The sequence below is a fragment of the Euprymna scolopes genome, chromosome 2 (genome assembly GCF_053919585.1).
Source record: "Euprymna scolopes isolate OS-2025 chromosome 2, ASM5391958v1, whole genome shotgun sequence".
Classification (NCBI taxonomy): domain Eukaryota; kingdom Metazoa; phylum Mollusca; class Cephalopoda; order Sepiida; family Sepiolidae; genus Euprymna; species Euprymna scolopes.
In genome coordinates, this window is record NC_136483.1 from 138563697 (window position 1) to 138585488 (window position 21792).

General features: G+C 31.6%; 1 protein-coding gene across 9 annotated transcripts in view; it reads left to right on the forward strand.

Annotated features, from left to right (window-relative positions):
- The window catches only part of LOC145296292 (carbohydrate sulfotransferase 14-like), a 131200-nt gene that overhangs the window by 58141 nt on the left and 51267 nt on the right, over window positions 1-21792 (forward strand). Inside the window, exon 1 of one of the 9 annotated variants that reach the window (XM_080142521.1) lies at window positions 5736-5850. The exons of 3 other annotated variants lie outside the window; for them this stretch is intronic. Coding sequence is in view for 2 of the 6 variants with exons in the window: in XM_080142494.1 (XP_079998620.1) it covers window positions 16247-16367 (121 nt within the window). In the remaining 4 variants the exon portion in view is untranslated. Of the gene's footprint in view, window positions 1-5735; window positions 5851-15898; window positions 16368-21792 lie in introns of those variants that run through there. 5 more of the 9 variants (XM_080142501.1, XM_080142494.1, XM_080142524.1 and 2 more) reach the window with 5 other exon arrangements.

Here is a 21792-nt window from a genome sequence, read left to right on the forward strand (position 1 = left end):
AAGACGGCGTTACATGCCACACGTCTCACAGACCACTGATACGAGTTAATGAAATGTTTACGAGAGAACAATAAGCAAAGGGTTATAACCACCACGTTCACCGGACTTGTTAACATGTGATTTTTAACTTTGGGGGATTTAAAATAAAAGTTTATGCAAATAATCCTTACAATCTAGACCAACTAAGGGAGAACATTACAACGCTATTAGGAGAATTACCAGAGAAGATCTACAGACAGTATCTGCAAACGTTGCCCAGGGATGCATAGATGTCAACGGAGAGCACTTCAAGCATCTTTTATAACACTACAGGTAATTTAAACAATAAAAGAATGTTCCTCCTCTCTACTATATTTTCTGGCTACTTTTAAATGGGTCTCTCTCTCTCTCTCTCTCTCTCTCTCTCTCTCTCTCTATATATATATATATATATATATATATATATATATATATATATTACAAAAGTTTGTTGAAATTCAAAGACTTGCATTTTTTTTCTTTTCTACAACTCTTGTTTATTTCGTCTTGGATCTCTTCATCATGTTTCGTTAATGGGATGACAATTTTAGGTTTTATGTTTTCATAAAAAAATTTCTTTCTCATCACCTCGTCAGATGTGATTTCAATCCGATGTTACCAAGAAAAAGTTAATTTTGTACATGATAAATCTGGTGCGTTCATTTGGGGAATAGAAATTTCATCCCCGCGGTGTTACAAGTCGGCCATTTTTGGTACCGTGCAAACCAAAATTCTTGTTATAAACCTTATTTTCGTATTTTTTATTTTTGGTTTTATTCTTAATTTCCATTGTTACCATTATTTTTCTTACCTATGTTTTTATAATTTTTATTACTACATTTATGCGTATTTCTTCTAATATTCATTTTGTTTGGTTTCGAATTATTATTGATTAGTTTAGCCCTTTGTTTCAAGGGGAGGTCACTCTCATGGAATATATTTTTATCAATAGAGTTACTTCCCTTACATCATTTTCGTTATCTATATTATACATTTTGATTCTTGTTCATTTCCTCATTTAATTGTTTATTTCTTTTTCATTTTATTTATTTTTAATAACATTCATCCAGTGTTTTATTGTACTCATTACGTCCCATTATGTTGGTCTATTTATGTTACATTATTCTTACATGGTCGATCTATTGTTTTATGTTACTCGCTTTACATTTCCGTTTATGTTGTTGTTTTTAGTCTGGTCTAATGTATCGATTTCTGTGCAGACATCCGTGAATTATATCTTGTCGTCTGTTTAATAATTTTTCTTCTGATATTAGTATATGGTATGCTTCTAGTATGCAAAGGTTGCATCTTTTTTATTTGCTTGGTTTATATTTTTGCGCTCTGCCTACTATCGACCATTTTAATTTATATTCCATTTTATTTTCCTTTAATTCCTTAACCAATAATGCTAGTGTGGTTGAGTTTTTCTTAGTTTTTTTTCTCGTTAATCTTGTTATTGCTATTGGTTCTGTTGCTATCCTCATTATTGTGATTGTCTCTATCATTCTTATCATCTCTTCTATTGGTTTCATTTTTATCTACATTGTTGTTGTTTCGTTACTTGTAGTGTTATTTTCTTTCTCAGGGTCTTGTTTAAACGATTTTAGGTGATTACGATATCTGTCCTTAAAGAAAGTTTCGATGTTTCCGAGATATACTTTAGTTGCATTACTTGTTATAACTTCACATTTGTATACAATATTTGAGGTTAAACAGTTCTCCGCAAGTGCAACAAATTCATTAGCAATGGGGACAACAAGAATTGAAAACCGGTTAGTAAAGCCCTCCCAATCTTTTCTAAACAATAGAACTCTCACTGATTTGCGGTTCTGAACAAACCGGAAAACAAGCCTAGTACATCTCTAAATGGTAGTGGGCTCTAAGTGGAAAGAGAAAAAAAATAAAGATCGAGTTTAGAAGTGGAGTGTGTTCTTCTAAAATGAATTTCATTCGGAAAAACCAGAGACAAAAAAAAAAAAAAAACGCATACCTAATTAATATTCAACAAGACATCAACACATGAACTAAAAACCGAAACAAAGTAAGTATATAAAATATATATAAAACTAAATGCCGCAACAAATATTTCGTATTTCGTTTCGTCTGCAGTTTTTTTCGGGTCCTGCTAGTTTGTTAAAATATCTATATATATATATATATATATATATATATATATATATATATATATATATATATATATATATATATATATATATATTTGTTGTTTTTTTAACCACTTTTCATATTGTTGTATATACTTCAAAATAACCTTTGGAACGGTATTTTTTTTTACTAACTGTTTAAAAACAGTGAGGGAAGGTTTGGGCAGAAGTGCCTCATATGCTCAAAAGTTTTCTAACTGGGAAAATATCAATCACTCCGCGAGTGACAACATGATAGCGCAAAAGAAAATAGATCGTCGTACTGCAGACCATCTCAAGAATCAATCGCAAAAGAGGAAAGAACATTTCTTTCGTTTCAACTCATATCGGCACTTCCGCCTGGGACAATTACGTCAACAATCTCTATTGTGCAGGTGTTTGTTTTATGACTGGCGACTCCCACCCTGCCGCCTTGCACTATGTCAACACGGCTCGTCACCTCAATTCTTTTCATATAATTTGTATGTCAAAGTTCGAAAAATAGATTTTTTTTCATCCCCCTTCCCCGTTTGTTATCCTTATGGACCCCACCAGCCCACCACACCTGTGCAGCAATCACATCGTCTATGTTATGGGTCAGAAAACAAGGCAAAACATCTGGTATTTCTTCTATTTCCAAATCTTTTGACAAATCTGAACAAAAAAGGTACAGACACCATTTTGACATTTTCAATCTGTTCATCCTTCTCCCCCCTACTACAATTGCATTATCACGTGACTCGTTCAAAGGTGGAAAGCAAAAGAGAGCATCAATCACTTTTGGCGATAAGTTTAATCATCAACACAATTCTAAGCTCCGAGGGTTTCTCTCTTATTTTGTATCTTTAGTTTTTACTATACTAGCAGGCAACCATGCGTACACTTGTATATGATATTTTTTAAAATTTATACAGATTTCGTATTTATTATTATAGAGCCATTTCTCTATTGATTATTATGTTGTACCCAATATATAGCAGTGGCCGCTTGGCGTGTAGAGATCACAAAAGATATAAAATAATAATAATATAGTCTGGGCGCCATCAGCTAGAATCGAAACCAAAACATTTACATCTCTAGCTTTATTCGTTACTGTTTGAGTTAAGTCTATATGCATATAAAAACTAAAATGATATAAATGTATATTTGCGCAAGTGTAGAAAGCATACGTTTATTCTACTTACGACTGCCAAGTTATGGTATTTTTTAAATTTCGACCTCTTAGCAGATATTTTTACAGCTAAAAACCAAATCGAATTTGTTCCACATATGCAAATCGCCTATATACCAAGGTTTTAAGTGTGTAGACCAAAAATTGACAGGGTAATTTGGTAGAGAGAGTTCCTCACACAGCAAAGCAGACAGACGAGGTCACTTTATATATATATATATATATATATATATATATATATATATATATATATATATATATATATATACTAGCATGGGTGCCCGGCGTTGCTCAGGTATTTGGAGATGTATATTGAGCAAAAAAAAGTGGTCAATTTTTTTAACTTCGATCCCTATTATGACTCCTTAAAATTTATTGTTTTGGGCTCAAATCAAGTTATTAAGTTAGATCCATGTCCAATGAACCTATATCTAAAATTTCAAGTGTTTAGACCAAAAATTGTGGGAAGAGTTTGGTAGAGTTGTCAAAGGTCAAATCGTTGAACTTTGACCCCTTAATCGCCAAATTTCTGGCCGAAAACGGATCACATCGATCTTCCCAAATCTCAGTACCCTGTATATCAAATTTCGATTCTGTAGACTTAAAATTGAGAGAGTTATTGCATAGGGAAATGTACACACATATACTGAGATTTGGGCCAGAAATTTGGCTGTTAAGGGGGTCAAAGTTCAGCGATTTGACCTTTGAGAACTCTTCCAAACTCCTCCGACAATTTGGGGTCTACACACTTGAAATTTTAGATATAGGTTTCTTGGACATGAATCTAACTTAATAACTCGATTTGAACCCAAAACAATAAATGTTAAGGGGTCATAACATGGGTCGAAGTTGAAAAAATTGACGTTTTTTTTTCTCAACATACACCTAAAAAACATCCGGACAACGCCGGGCCGAAATGCTAGTATATATATATATATATATATATATATATATATATATATATATATATAAAGTGAACGTGTCTATGTGTATGTGTGTACATTTCCCTACGCAATAAATTTATCAATTTTCAGTCTAAAGACTCGATATTTGATATACAGAGTACTGAGATTTGGGAAAATCTTTGTGATCGGTTTTCGGCCAGAAATTTGGCTGTTAAGGGGTCAAAGTTCAACAATTTGACTTTTGAGAACTCTACCAAACTCCTCCGACAATTTCTGGTCTAAACACTTGAAATTTTAGATATAGCTTCTCTTGGACATGGATCTAACTTAATAACTTGATTTGAGCCCAAAACAATAAATGTTAAGGGGTCATAATAGGGGTCAAAGTTAAAAAAAATTGACCTCTACGGTCCCTACCAAATTACTCAGACAATTTCTGGTCTAAATATTTGAAATTTTACATAAAGCCTTTTCATCGGTTTGGGTCGAAAATTTTCAGTTACCAATATATGTATGTATGTATGTATGTTTGCATGTGTGCCTAAAACTTTCGACAAAGGCGACGGATTTTACCAAGATCAGAATCGTTCGGAAGTTCGATCTTTCATACGACAAATATCGAAAAATTGGCTAAAAACATTAATATCTTCCCCTTCAACTAGGCACTTTTCTACAGGGGGGGGTCCCTTTTTTCGCCGATATTTTTGAAAGTTATCCTCTCCTTTCGATTGTCTAGCCTTAATTTAAACATGAGTTACTTCAGGTTTGGCTGTGGTCGTAACCGCAAAGACGTCAGGTTTTTTCCCCGTTCTTTTCCTCCTTCGCGGTATGTGTTCGAGCCTGCCTGCCTACTATCACTTTTTTTTTTTTTTTTTGCTCAACATACACATCCAAACACCCGGGCAACACCGGGCTGAAATGCTAGTATATATATATATATATATATATATATATATATATATATATATATATATATATATATATATATATATTAAAGGTGTATTTATGGGGAAAAATATGCTTATTCAATTATATTTCACCCTTTATTTATACTAATCTTTTCATTTAGGAAGATCGATGTGATCACAGAGCATATACAAATAAATGGCAAACAGTCTATATTCCAAATTCCAAGATTAAAATTGTATGACCCCCCTCTAAAAAAAAAGAAACGCTTTAGGGAAACAAACGTTGATTATGTATAATGTTGCGTTTACGTTTTTTATATTTATTAATTGTAATAAATGCGTAAATTGTACTTGGCATTCTTCTTCATACTTCAGTACTGGTAATATTTGTGACAAACCTGCGTAGAAGTGCTCAAGAATTGTGTCTCAATGTCTTAGTCGGACCTACTTACGGCGAAAATGAGTTCGTCCAAGGGCTATAAAAAAGCCGACACCAGAGTCGTTCACGGAGTGACTGCTGAGGTTGCTCTGGTACTGTGTGGTTTGTACGGAGTTGCTCGAGATCGTGTCAAGTCGTTCAACGATGAAGTTGTTTGGAATCGTGTAGGGTCATTTTGACGACATTGTTCAGGATCGTCTCGGGATACTTCGACGTGTCGTGTCGTTTCAATAGAGATGTTTGGAATCGTATCAGCAGAGTTGTTCAGGTTCGTATCAGGTTATGTTGATGGTATTTTCTGTATTAAGTCGTGTAAACAGAAGAGTTTAGTTTACGTTTCTTGTCTAGTTGACGGTTGTCAATCCTACTGCCGCATGTGATAACGATATTTTTTCCGTCTCTCTTCCCTCATGAAGTCAGAATATTTCTGCTTTCAAGCTCTATGAAGTACAGCACTGTTAGAAAACAAGGTTTAATATAAACATGTTGTTATGAGCAATTTGCTTTCCATTGGAAGTGAATACCGACTACTGAATCCAATGAGGATGACAGAATCGAGAGTGATAGACAGTGTATAAAGTAAAGCGCATAGTAAGACATATGTTACCTGCAGAATTAATGGTAAATTTTGGCTAATTAGAACAATTAAAATAAAAGTCTTTTTTTTGTTTTGTTTTTTAATATAACTCAATCCTAAAACTGAGGTATATTTTGGGATATATTTTGTGTGATTAAAATATATATAAAAAAAAGTTTGGAGAACCAAACTTTGATTATATGTAATTTTTTTTTTTTTTTTTTTAATTAACTGTAATTCATACATAAATTGTACCTGACATTTCTCTTCATATCTCAGTACTTATAATATTTCCGCTTGGGAGTTCGACAACATGCAAAACTGTTAGGTAAATGCAGGGTGAGTCAGAGGAAACGGATGTTTTTAAGTCATAAGCAAACACACGATATTCACGACTCCATGGTAGCATGAGGGTAATGAACTGAAAAAAAAAATTCAAAATCAATAACTAAAACAAAATTTAAAAGATAAACAAATAACAAACAACTAAATGATATCTTATGTAGGTTTAAAGACTACCTTCCTCACTACCTATCCCTTACTCAAGGGGAACAAAGGGCGTTCTAAAAAATATCCGTTTCCCGTGACTCACGCTGTACTAGTGATGTGACGATTCCAATATTTTTCCCGATTCTGATACAATCATGGATTCAGTACTAAATCTCTGATTCCCATACAATTACCGATTCGATTCCGATTCTTTATAAATCTCTAAATGTTTAACAATAGAGTTGTTATTTACCGTAGAAACACATGTTAAATACGTAGATATTTTCTCAAGCGTAAAAATACACGCGTGGAAGATGGTGTATAGATTTTAGTTTTACCATTAGTTTAAAATCGATAAATATTATTTTATCTAGTAGTGGGACGATTAATCGGAATCGGGAATCGAAAAAATCAGAACATTTGGGGGTATCGGAATTGGTATCGGAATCGGAAAAATGTGTGTCTATTTTCCGATGCCAAAACGATTCTTTTGATTGTCTTTTTTTTATTTGATTTTATTTAAAGTAAAATCTTCCATTGCTGGTTAATAATGATAAAATAATAAATATTTATTGATTTTAAACCAATAGTGAAGCAAAAATCTATAGATCATCCTCCATAAGTGTAATTTTACGTTTACGAAAATATCTACTGATTGAAAATGTGTGTGTGTGTGTGTGTTTTTTTTTACAGAAATCGAGAGTAAATAACAACTCTATAGTTAACGACAAGGTGTGAGTTCCATATAGGAACGTTGATTTAATTTGAATAAAATAAAATACGCATCAAGTTCGCTTGAAAGCCAAATCACAAGGTAATATTAGGAAATAAATAAATATTTTACTTGTTTGAAATTTATAACATAAATATATTTCAGAGCTATACCCCATTCTCAGTATGTTGTTTTTCTTTCTTTTTTTTTTCTTCTTCCTTGCCATGTTGTAAAGTTGGAGAAAGAAAAGTCTGTTTGTAAAGAGCCGCACGTTGTATCTCAGCGGTCGTATTTTGACATGTTGGAACTGTGTGTAGGCAACGCGAGAATAACAAGGGTGTGAGTTCGATATAGAAACGTTGATTTAATTTGAATAAAATAAAATACGCATCAAATGCGCTTGAAAGCCAAATCACAACGTAATATTAGGAAAATAAACACATATTTTACTTGTTTGAAATTTATAACATATATATATATATATATATATATATATATATATATATATATATATATATATGTGTGTGTGTGTGTGTATTTTGCAATGTTGGGACTGTGTGTAGGCAACGCAAAAATCACAACCACTGAGATACAACGCGCGGCTCTTTACAAATAGACTTTTGTTTTTTTTGTGTTCAATATCATACACATTTCAACAATCCATAAAAAAATTATTACCAACTTCTTAAATTGAACAAATAAAAAAATCGGGTTTGTATTACTGTACACATAGATTCGAAAAAGTTGTCAAAAAACAAATATGGAACAAATAAATGTTATCAAAGGCAAGATAAGTTACTTTTCTACCTAACTGGATATAATTCACGTGTTTTTATTCAGTGTAACATGTTTATTCAGCTCGAAAAACATGCAATGTTTACCGATGTATTGGAAAATTCAAAATGGCAGCCGACTGTCTCTCGGAGAGGGTACGTCTGGGAAAAGGTATTATAAATAATAAACTAGACAAAATACTGTTAGAAAACAACCGAATACATGTCAACTTATGTCACGGTAACATATATTGAGCGAATTTCTAACAGTATTTTGTCTAGTTTATTATTTATAATACCTTTTCCCAGACGTACCCTCTCCGAGAGACAGTCGGCTGCCATTTTGAATTTTCCAATACATCGGTAAACATTGCATGTTTTTCGAGCTGAATAAACATGTTACACTGAATAAAAACACAAAAAATATATCCAGTTAGGTAGAAAAGTAACTTATCTTGCCTTTGATAACATTTATTTGTTCTATATTTGTTTTTTGACAACTTTTTCGAATCTATGTGTACAGTAATACAAACCCAAAAAATCAAATAAAAGATGTAATTAAGTAAATAAACAGAAAAAAAGGGACAAAAAAAAAGAGAGAGAATCAGACATAACGGGTGACACCGTAAGCGAAAGATTATCAACTGTAGCAAATGGCAAAAAAGAGAGAAACAAAATTAATGGGCGACATTGTAAGTGAAAGATTATCAGGCCTAGCACAGCAAAGAGCATCACTTTTATTAACTCTATATATAACCAAAATAAGATGGCATGTGAGCGACGTCCCCCTTGGGAGTTCGACAACATGCAAAGCTGAAGGTGTTGACGACGAAAAAGTTGCTATGGTAACTAACAGCCAATCAGAAGAAATCGTCTGTCACATTCTTTATTTATTCTGAAGACGTTTGAACACCAGTAATTTTATTATAACTTTTGTTCTAATAAACGAAAATTGAACATTTTTATTTCAAAATATAGCTGAGGTGACTCGTGAACTGTAAAAATTGTTTGAAATTTGGTCGCAAAATGAGTGAACGGTGAAGATTTAAAGCAGTTCTAAATGAGTAAAACTTAACACTTAACCATATATTCAAACACGCTAGTGTTTGAATGATATATTTGTTTCTGGACCACTTCTTCATTTATACTTGTTGTGTTTATGAAATTGTATAAATAAAATTGATTGCAATTGTAGAAGTTTATCCTTATGAATAAACTATGGTACCCCGTTTTTTCCTCATACCTATCAAGACCAGAGGATGGATATCTATACAGCAACTCTTTCCTCATAAGATTAAAAAATCTCCATCATTCCTTAAAAAAAAATGTTATTATGTATAACTAGCAGAATCTATGTACCGGCGTTACCCAGTGGAAGTATGCTCCCTATCCCACCTATATAAAAAAAAAACAAAAAAAATCAATCAAATTACGGTTTTAGTGGGAACCACTGCCGTGATCAAAATGAATGTACCGTGACAAAGTAGCAATGTTAGTATCTTAAACTATGTTTATGATTATTCTGTGTTTTCACCTAACGTGTGATCATTGTGTCATGAGGAAAAGAAACAACCAAATAAGACTACAGCGGACCTGAGCAATGATTCTCATAGCCTTTAAATTTTTTCTTTTAACTTTGTTGTAATTTTTTCTGCCGATTATCGAGTACAGGCTTAATTTTCAGATTAAAAAATAAATTTAAGGTAGTATTTTCAATGACTGTAAAAGTCGGGGATCGATTTGTAATGATAACGTTCTAATAAATGAAACACACTTTTTTGCCACGTCAGTTGTTAATGCTGCCCCTAGCCATTAAATGTTTCCCTTTTCTGTTGGTAAGGTGTATACAATTTTTTCTAAGGTATTTTGGTAATGTGACAGCTAAGCTTATCTATGATAAGCGCTGTAGAAATTTGCGAAAAATTGAAAAGGAAAAATCTAAATGCACTAACAGTATTAAGAAGGGAGTAGCCAAAAAGTGGGTGTTCACTGTAGTAGAACGTTATAAATTTAAACCTGTAAGCGCTGATAATCGCCTGAAAAATTTACGAATAAGTGAAAAAAAAAAAAAAAAAAGTAAATGAAATCTGAAAGTTATGCGTATTTTGAAGGTTCTAAATGGGTAAACGTGTCTAATAGTGAACCGTAATTGGGTTGTCAGACTACTAAATATTTGAAGCCAAATCTTTCAGAAAAAAAGGCCAAATTAATAAGTATAGCCAGATTTTCTCAAACAAAAATCCAAATCGAAAAACAAAGAGTGTGTGCGTAAATATATAAACATTTACGCATTTTACACGTCATTATTGTTATTTTTTGTGTGCTTGTGTAGATTGGTGATGTTTTAAACTAACGCATTTCATATATATTTATATATTGAAGAGTTTAGCCTTCAAATAATCGCATCTTTTTTATTAAGATTTGTTTCCAATGAAAAAAAATTATGGAATTTTATTAAAAAAAATATGTTGCAGAAATAAATTTGTTGGCAAAAGTAAGTTCGTTTTATTTCGTCCAATAAACGTCCATATTTTTTGGGGGGCATATTAATTAAAAAACGCAAATATTTGGAAGCTAACCTCATCAACTCAGTTGAGAGTTTACATCCTCAATTTAGCCATATTCTCTATATATTCTCTATATAGCATTAATAAAGGTAATATTCAAGGTTAAAAAAGTAAAATTGGTTGTTTTTCACCGCGTTTCAAATTCGCCTTAATTTGATGACATTTATAGGCTTTCGGGTAATCTGTAAATGAATAACAAATAGTCTTGCCATAAGCCAAACACCGCACACATGTGCGTTTTTTAGTTGGGCATCGGAAAGCATAACATTATTGCATAAAAACTATTTGTCAGCGACAATTTTACATGTGATATTCATTATCATAATACCGGAAAACCTATAAATGTCGTCAAATCGCATCAAAAAGATAAATTAATTAACAAATAAACTTCCATATTTTTTAATTTGTTTCTTTTTGTTTTGTTTTTTTTTTGTTTTTTTTTTGTTGTTTTTTTACCTTTGCATTAAATGAACTTGATGGCGGGAAAAATAGTATGTCTCTTAGTGATGCCATATTTTAATGTTTGTAAGCATTCATTTATAAAGCAAAGAACTGGATTCCAGAATATGAGAATTTTCAGAGCTCAGCCAATCAGAATGGAGGGACTTTAGCAAGGGAGCCTTTATTATTTATGAATAGGAAATTGGAAAGATTATGTTAGGTCTATGTATTTATGAGCCAGTTATGGTTGGTGTAATCACAGATCTGTGGAACCTGTAGAATTTGTGCTGATGACAACTGGTAGCAGTGGTAATACTAAATATTTAGAGAGAAAAATAAGACTCCTTCCTCTAAAGATGTTGTGATTATGATGAGGTTTGTTGTAGGATGCAATCAGTATTTTATTATCATGACTGAATGTGTCTAAAATTGTGTTCGAAAGCAACATAAGATAGCAGCTATTAGCCTAGATGTATTGAGTTTGTATGTTGGATCTATTGTTGCAAGCCTATGATATTTTGGTCCAGAGAGGAATTTCTGCAGTCAATTTATTATATATATATATGTGCTTACATTGTTTTCTTTTTGTTTGTTTTTTTATTTATCAACTGTGATAAATGCATAAATTGTACTTGGCATTCTTTCCCATAGCTTCGTACTTGTAAGATTTCTATTTAGGGCTACTATGAAGTACAGAGCTATAAAGTAGATACTTTACCCGACAGATAAGTTCTTTTAACATATAAGTAGGTTCATTTAACATCAGGTACAAACTGCTTTGTATAGCTTTCTCAGTTTCAGATACTTATGTGATCAGATGTAAACTTCTTTGTATAACTTCATGTTTCACACATAATAATGTGATCATATGTAAACTGCTTTGTATAGCTTTATCAGTTTCACATAGTAATGTGGTCAGATGTAAACAGCTTTGTATAGCTTTATCAGATTATCACATTTTTTGTGATCAGATGCAAACTGCATAGCTTTCTCAGTTAAACATAGTTATATGGTCAAATTTCTAAAACTATGTCAGTTTCACAAAGTAATATGGTCAGATGCAAACTTTGTATAGCTTTATCAGTTTCACATAGTTATGTGATCAGATGCAAACTTTAAATAACTATATAAGTTTAAAATAGTTATGTGATCAGATGCAAACTGCTTTGTAAAGCTTTTTCAGTTTCACAAAGCTATGAAGAACAGTTGCAAACAGCCTTGTATAGCTATATCAAATTACCGCATTTTCTTTTTGGTCAGATGCAAACTTTGGATAGCTTCCTCAGTTAAACATAGTTATGTGATCATATGCAAACAGCTTTGTATAGCTTTCTCAGTCACACATAGTTTTGTGGTCAGATGCATACATTGTATAGCTATATCAGTAGTTTAAAATAGTTATGTGATCAGATGCAAACGGCTTTGTATAGCTTTGTCAGTTAACATAGTTATGTGCTCAGATGCAAACTGTTTTGTAAAGCTTTGTCAGTTTTAAATAGTCAGGTTATCAGATGAAAACTGCTTTTATATAGCTTTGTCAGTTTAAGAGTTATGTGATCAAATGCAGATTTCTATAGCTTTGTCAGTTTAATAAAGTTTTGTGATACGGTATGAAAACTGCTGTGTATGGCTTCATCATTTTAACATAATTATGTGATTAGGTGAAAATTTCTTTGTATAGCTTTTTCAGTTTCAGATAGTTATGTAATCAGATATTAACGTCTTATGCGATCAGATGTAAACTGTTTTGTATAGCTATATCAATTTAACATCGTTATATGATCAGATACAAACTGCTTTGTAAAGTTTTGTCAGTTTTACATAGTTTTGTCATCAGGTGCAAACTTCTTTGTATAGCTTTGCCAGTTTCACATTGTCCTGGGGTCAGATACAAACTGCTTTGTATAGCTTTCTCAGTTTAACATAGTTATGTGATCAGGTACAAACGACTTTGTACAGGTTGTCGAATTTACATATGTGATCATATGAAGACTTTGTATATCTTTGTCAGTTTCACATTTTCCATTGTCAGATTCAAACTTTGTATAGCTTTATCAGTTTCACGTAGCTATGCGATCAGATGCCAACTTTTTTAGTTTAACATATTATCTGATAAGATGCAAACTACTGTGCATTATCAGATGCACATAGTTATGTTGTCAGATGCCAACTTCCCTTTTTTGCTATATGAATTTAACATAGCTATGTGATCAGGTGAAAATTGCTTTGTAAAGTTTTGTCAGTTTCACATAGTTTTGTCATCAGGTGCAAACTTCTTTGTATAGCTTTTTCAGTTTAACATAGTTATGTGGTCAGACGTAAACTGCTTTGTATAGCTTTGTTAATTTTACATAGTTATGTCATCAGGTGCAAATTTCTTTGTATAGCTTTGTCAGTTTTACATAGTAATGCGGTTAATTTAAAACTTCTTTGTATAGCTTTTTCAGTTTTACATTGTAATCGTGATTCATGCAAACAACTTTGTATAGCCTGGTCAGTTTAACATAGTTATGTGATTAGATACAAACGGCTTTTATATAGTTTTGTCAGTTTTACATAGTTATGTGATCAGATGCAAACTGCTTCGTATAGCTTTGTCAGTTTAACAAAGTTTTGTGATCAGGTGAAAACTTCTTTGTATAGCTTTGCATATTTCACATTGCTCTAGGGTCAGATGCAAAATGCTTTGTATAGATTTGTCGGTTTTACATAGTTATATCATCAGATGAAAACTGCTTTTATATAGATTTGTCAGTTTCACATAATAACGTGATCAATTCTTTGTATAGGTTTGTCAGTTTCACAATGTTATGGGGTCATATGCAAATTGCTTTGTATAGTTTTCTCAGTTTAACACAGTTATGTGACCAGATGCAGACGGCTTTGTATAGCTTTATCGGTTTTACATATTTATGTGATCCGAGGCAAACTGCTTTTATATAGCTTTGTCAGTTGAACATAGTTATGTGATCAGATGCCAACTGCTTTGTATAGCTTTGTCAGATCATCACATTTTAGGTTATCAGATGCAAACTTCATAAAACTTTATCAGTTTCACATAGCTATGTGATCAGATGCAAACGTCTTTGTCAGTTTTACATAATTATGTTATAAGATGCAAACTACTTTGTATAGCTTTATCAGATTCACATAGGAATGTTGTCAGATGCAAACTTTGTACGGATTTATCAGTTTCACATAGTTATGCGATCAGATACAAACTGCTTCGTAAAGCTTTGTCAGTTTTACATAGTTATGTCATCATGTGCAAACTTCTTTGTATAGCTTTGTCAGTTGAACATAGTAATGCGATCAATTCAAAACTTCTATGTATTGCTTTGCCAGTTTCACATTATTATGGGATCAGATGCAAACAGCTTAGTATACATTTCTCAGTTTAAAATACGTGATCAGATAAAAACGGCTTTGTATAGTTTTGTCAGTTTTGCATAGCTATGTGATTAGGTGCAAACTGCTTAGTATTGCTTTCAAAGTTTTGGATAGTTATATGGTCAGATGCAAATTTATTTTATAGATTTATGAGTTTCACATAATTATATGGTCAGATGCAAACTTTTTTGTATAGCTTTTTCAGTTTCACATATATTGTGATCAAATGATAACCGCATAGTATAGCTTTGCCAGTTTTGCATAGTTATGTGATCAGATGCAAACTGTTTAGTTTAGCTATCTCAGTTTCACATAGTTGTATGGTCAGATGCAAAATATTTTGCAAAACTTTGTCAGTTTCACATAGCTATATGATAGGATGATAACTATTTTGTGTAGCTTTGTCAGTTTTACATAGTTATGTGATCAGATGCAATGTGATCAGGTACAAACTTGTTTGTATAGCTTTGTCAGTTTCACAAAGCTATGTGGTCGGGTGTAAACTGCTTTGTATGGCTTTTTCAAGTTTCACAAAGCTATGTGATTAGGTGTAAGCTGCTTTGTACCGACTTCTGAATCCAACAAAAATGGCAGAATCAAGAATTGTAGACAGCGTTTAGATAAACTGTGTAGTATAAGATCTGTTACTTGCTAAGTTAATTGTAAATTATGGTTGATTAGAACGAATTCAACAGGCTAGCAGTTCAAGGAAAATAACTATTGCAGTAACACAAAACGTGGTGAAGGGGCGCAATTTAGCGGATATGGAGCATTATAGCAGCAAGTTTATCTGAGCACATTCACTTAAAATACTTGTAACACAAACATAGGAATGGAACATTTTGGCGATGGGACGGTGGCCGGATTTGGTTAACAGAGTAGGATCTATTAACCCATTACCCACTAACATCCCAATTAATGGGACGTTCAAAAATATATACATTTACATCTAAAAGTTTCCCTTAATTCAGCCGCTAATGGGTTAAATTAGGGACTTCTTTTCTGGAAGCTTTTTTATTTTAACATAATTTAATCCCCAAGCTGAGGAATATTTTAGAATGTATTTTATGTGATTGAAACAGATATGAAAAAAAAAAACGCTTTAGGAAAACAAAACTTAATTGTATATAATGTTATATTTGCGTTTTTTTTTTTTGTTTTTTTTTTCTTTTATCAACTGTAATATAAGCGTTAATTGCATTCCCTTTCGTATCTTAGTACTTGTAATATTTGTGCTTGGGAGCTCTATGAAGGACAGAGCTGTTACACAACAAGTTCTTCTTAGAAGACCTATATGATATATTGGGTTCGTAAGAGTTAAGAATTTGATCCAATCAGATAATTTCTGGATCGATTTGGAGTCTCAACTATGTTGTTTGCTTATGCAAACCATTAGTTGCAAGCTGTCTTTCATCGTTTGTACGTCCATCGCATTGCAAGGTATAAATATATTCCAGCAAGTATTGAATTTCTAAACAAACGTAAACTTATCCTATATTGATTTTTGACTGAAATTTTCAACGCCACAAACTGCCGGCCACCCCTGTTTGTTTTTTTTTTTTTTTTTTTTTTTTTTTTTTTCATCGTCCAACTCCACCATCTCATCTTAAATAGACACCTAATTATCAGCACGGCCGTATTTGTTTCTTCCTTGTTGAGCGGATATCTTTGTATAGCAGAATTGCTACCATGATTTGGCCTCGTTGTTATGCAGTATGAAACCGAGTTGCAAACTGATAAAGTTTAATTATCGCACATCAGTGCCGAGAAGCTCATACGCCCAGCTTGAATGCGTGATCCTCACTGGACAGTTTATCTCTGTTTATGTAAAGTTAGGTATGTTTATTTTATTTATATATTTTTATGTATAGTATTTACACCAGTTAAGTAAGATTGCCTGGGTTTTGATTTAGATTTCTTCTTAAAAGCCTTTAAACTTAAATACATTTTATAGTATCAAAATTATTTAATGGATTTTAATCAAAATTGGAAAAAGAATTCTAGACATAATGGTTTAACATCATTACAGCTTGATTTACTTTGCATAATGGAGACAGCTTATCTCTGTTTATATTTTTATTTAATTTTCATAAGGAGACAGCTTATATTTAATTTTAATTTTCATAAGGAGACAGCTTATATTTTTATTTAATTTTTATAAGGAGACAACTTATATTTTAATTTAATCTTCATAAGGAGACAGCTTATCTCTGCTTATAGTTTGATTTAATCCTCATAAGGAGACAGCTTATATTTTCATTTCATTTTCATAAGGAGACAGCTTATATTTTGATTTAATCTTCTTAAGGAGACAGTTTATATTTTGATTTTATCCTCATAAGGAGACAGCTTATCTCTGTTTATTTTTTGATTATGTATGTTTATATATTTCATTGTATAGGATTCACTCCTAAAGTAATTAACCGATCATTATAAATTTTGAAACACTAGTACAAGGTGGAATGGTGGAAAATGTTGGCTAAATCAGGTATTTAATTTTATACAAACGGTGCAAAGATTAAGTGGTTGCCCTTTGTAAAAATTCAGATATTTTTTTGAAATTTTAACAATAGTTATTAAAGTGCTAATAAATTAGAGTGGTACCAATTTGAAAGCCGAATTTGGGACGCTAAATCTACTCAATCGAAAAATAGTCTCAAATTTGGCGTCTGCCTTAGTTTTTTTTTATGGACATTAATTATAACTGTCTTTAAGAAAACAATGTTTTCCACTCTACAATTGTATTATTTAAAATTCATTCTAATGAGACAAAAGTAGACCTTGGATTTTAAATCATTATTCGGTTGCATCGATTTTATGGTCCCAAATACAACTTTCAAATTGTTACACATTAGCATTGCTATTAGACATTAATTAATAAATATATTCCAAAATTTGTTTATTTTGATTATGTTAAAGGGTTTTTAGGTGGATAATAATATGGTCATGACTTTCTATTTGAAAATTCAAATATTTCAGATTTAAGCCATATCTATTAGATATCAATTAAGCAAGATTCCTTGAATTTTGATTTAGATTTTTTCTTAAAACCCTTAAGACATTCTTGAATCAAAGTGAATTTTGATCAAAATTAGAATAAGGAGTTTAGATATAAGGTTTAATATCATTATATCTTTGATGTAATCTTTATAAGGAGATATAAAAATCGTGCAAACCTATTTTGTTTAGGAAATTAATTTTTACCTATTCTAAGACGGGTATTCTTTAAGATTAAATGTACAGGAAAAAAGCCTTACAGAAACAAACGTTGATTAACATACACTTAGTAGTAGTAGTAGTAGTAGTAGTAGTAGTAGTAGTACAACAACAACAACATTTCTATCAAAATCCTGGGGATATTTTCTACACTAATCTGTATAATTTACTATATCATTTTGTTCTTGCTGGGTTTGCCAGACATTCGCCCTCTATCTCAGACATTCTAACCGAGAGATCTTTTTAAGATTCTAACTATCCCTTTATGCGCAATAGTTTGTAGCACTCTTGCATATGGTTCATCGGATATATTTACCAGATAGTTTTTTGAAAAAAAATTTTCATGAGCCCTAGTGTTCCTATAATTACTGGGATTATAGAGCTCTTCCTAAGATTTCACTTTTTTTTTTTTTTTTGAGTTTTGAGTTTTTGTTACCTTTTGCCTTCCATTTCTGTTTAACCCAGAAACATTGGGGGGCACTAACTTCTACTAAGGTTGCTTCTTTCTCCTTCTTGTCTCATATTATTATTTCAGGTTTAAAAGCTCCTTCATTTTGAAATAATAGCTGTCTGTCAGGATCAATACTATTAAAAAATACTCTTTCTTCTTCTATAAAGCAATTGCCATTTTCAGTTTAATATTCTTTAAATAAACAAAACATTTATATTTCTTCTTTATTTAATTTACTAGCAAGCTTCCCGGCATTTCCCTTTCGTAAAATACATTTAAATATGATATTCTGATTAATACAAATTTCGTATTTATTTTTATATTATATTGGATCCAATATTTAGTAATGATTTAAAAAGTTAAAAAAAAAAATTTTTTTTTAAATTTCTCATGCGCCACCACCGAGAATCGAAACCAAAATGTTTACCTTACGATTTATTTTTTCCTTTGCCTGAGCTATGAAGACATGTTTGCTGCAAGGTTAAAAATTAAAACATGAACTAATAGCTATTACGTTACACAGGCATATTCGTAATGCCGTCGTTCGACCTTCACCTGGCAAATTCCATTTTTAAAATTTTTACACTTTTGCTCTGATTTTCCCCGGCTAAAACCCAAATATAAAGTTTTGCATGGGTTCAAATACCATATATATTAAGTTTTATGTCTGTAGACCAAAAACTGACAGGAGTTTGGTAGGCAAAATTTTTAAAACAAAACTATACACACATACATAAATATATATAGAAACAGGTTTGTGTTTACTATAAGCATTTTACACAAATATTATGCGAGTATAAATCATGTAGAATATCTGCATGAATATAATTATATGTAGTAGTTAACTAAAGATGATCATCCCATAAGAAAACCGCAAAAACGAATACAGAATTAATCAAAATGAATGTTTAAAAGAATATGCAAATTAGCTAGATCTTTTGCAGATGAATGCAATTCCGTGACCCATATATAATAAAGTTGTATTTTCTTTTTAAATAAATAGTAAAAAGGCTTGCCTTTTTACTTTCTTGGTCTTTGGGCCAAGATCAAAGTGAAGTTAAATGGTCCTTGGTCAATGTAGGGGAAACCCTTCATACTAAGACAATTCCTATTTTTTTTGGATACTGCCAGAGTGCCCCTTTTTTGTCCTTGTTTTAGGGGAGCTCCCCCCCCCCTCATTAAAAACGAGCTTATGTCTAATTTGCTTTCGTGGGGAAATAAATAGAAAAATGGGTTTTAATATGAATATCAATACACACACAAAAAAAATTATAGGAGTGTAAATTAAAAATTGTAGCAATTTAATTATATTTTAAACAATAGACATTCTCTGTCTCATCACCATGAAAATAATTGTTGGCTAAATATAGTTTACATCAATGAAACAAATGTTACTTTTCAAAAATATATTTATTTTTAAAATTGTACTGTTCCAGTCGATGGGACAACATATTTTGATTTGAGAACAATTTATTTTAAAATGGGTAAAATCAGTAATGTTTATCTTAATCGAAATCTGTGCTGATCGGACCATCACATTTTTTAAAAACGTGTGTGAAAAGTGATAGCTAAATATAAAAATGGATTGCCTTATCGTATTATTATAAAGATTTATTTGAATATATATGTGTGTGTGTGTGTGTGTGTGTGTGTGTATGTGTGTGTGTAAGAGTCTAAATAGCCACCAGATTTTTTTTTTTTAATGCCCGGTCACTTTTAACTCAATTATTATTTCTTTTAATTTATTTTTATCAGAGATTTTTTTCTTGTTTTGATTCGATTATTTGTTTTAATTTATTTTTATTGGAGATTTTTTGTTGTTGCTGTTTTGAGTGTCCGGTTACTTTTGACTCAATTATTATTTCGGTATGTTTTTACATTAGGTCCACCTCTGCAATTTTCTTTAAAATGGCGACTTTTATAGGTTTTCGACTATGCTGAATAAGAAAATCAGATTTAAATGTTGCAGATAATAACTTTTAGAGATATAAAAACCTGTATTATCCACTGTAATTCTCTGGTGGCCATGTTTTTACATGCACGCAAGCGCGATAAAAAATCTACTTTGCAGAGAAGTAAACTTGTTTATCACATAAAAACCTGGCCGCCAAAGAATTACAGTGCATAATACAGGTCTTTATATCTCGATAACTACTTGTCTGCAAAATTTAAATGTGATTTTCGTATTCAGCATAGTCGAAAACCAACAAAAATCGTCATTTTAAAGAAAATTGTGCAGGGTAGACCTAATATAAAAATTTAGCATTATTAATTTTAATTTATTTTTATAGGAGATTTTTTTTTTGACTGTCCGGTTAGTTTTGACTCAATTATTATTTCTTTTAATTCATTTTTATTGGAGATTTTTTTTAGTTTGACTGCTAATTACTTTTAACTCATTTATGATTTCTTTTAATTTATTTTGTTGAAATTTATTTTAATTTGTTTTGACTGTCGGTTGCTTTTGATTTAATTATTTCTTTTGATTTATTCTTAATGTGAATTTTTTTATGTTGTTGTTTTGATTGCCCGATTAATTTTGACTCAATTATTTTTTCTTTTAATTTATTTTGTTGGATTTTGTTTGTTTTGACTGTCGGTTGCTTTTGATTTAATTATTTATTTTGATTTATTTTAAATGTGAATTTTTTTGTTGTTGTTTTGATCGCCCGATTAATTTTGACTCAATTATTATTTCTTTTAATTTATTTTTATTGAAGATTTTTTTTACTGCCCCATTACTTTTGACTCAATAATTATTTCTTTTAATTTATTTTTATTGAAGATTTTTTTTTTTGTTTTGACTGCTCGGTTACTTTTAGTTCAATTATTATTTCTTTTAAACTATTTTTATTGAAGATTTTTTTTTAAACTTATATTCATCTCAGCCACAGCACATTGTCATTGGGACATAAGAGGGTAAAACATGGCCGCCAGAGAATTACAGTGCATAATACAGGTTTTTATATCTCGATAACTACTTGTCTGCAAAATTTTCCTGATTATGCCCTCGGGTACAAATGCAGCAAGAGCACATTCCATTAAAGTACTTATAAAACATGCACAAGGACTAAACATTGTGGCGATGGGACAGGGGCTGAAGCTTGGTAGTCAGTGTGGTATCTGTTAGATTAGAGGCTCTACTTTCAACCAGATTAATAGGGACATGCTAAGCAGAGATACTTGTTCACATTACATTAAAATTTCTGCATATTGGTACAGTCAGGAAAACAAGGAGCAGGGAGGAAATTCCAATGGAAAACAGTCTGAGAACATCTAGGTACCTTTATAGTGAAGGGGCATAATTTTATTGATTGTTGGGTTGGTTGGAGCAATTTATGTTGAGAAGGAGGCAAAACAAGGACGTACCAGCCGTGCTTTCTATGCTGTTTGGACCCTCTCTCCATCAAGAAAGTCAACCAGATTGTTTTCAGTAATTTAAAGCACCAGTATGGCAGCCAGATATAGGTAAATATTTGTCTTGTCGTAAATAATTTGCCTGCTAATTGGGGAATTATTTACTGCTTGTGAATTGATTTTACCTGCTATTTTACAATAACGCCTCAAAGTTTACCTACGTATAGGGAAATTTTG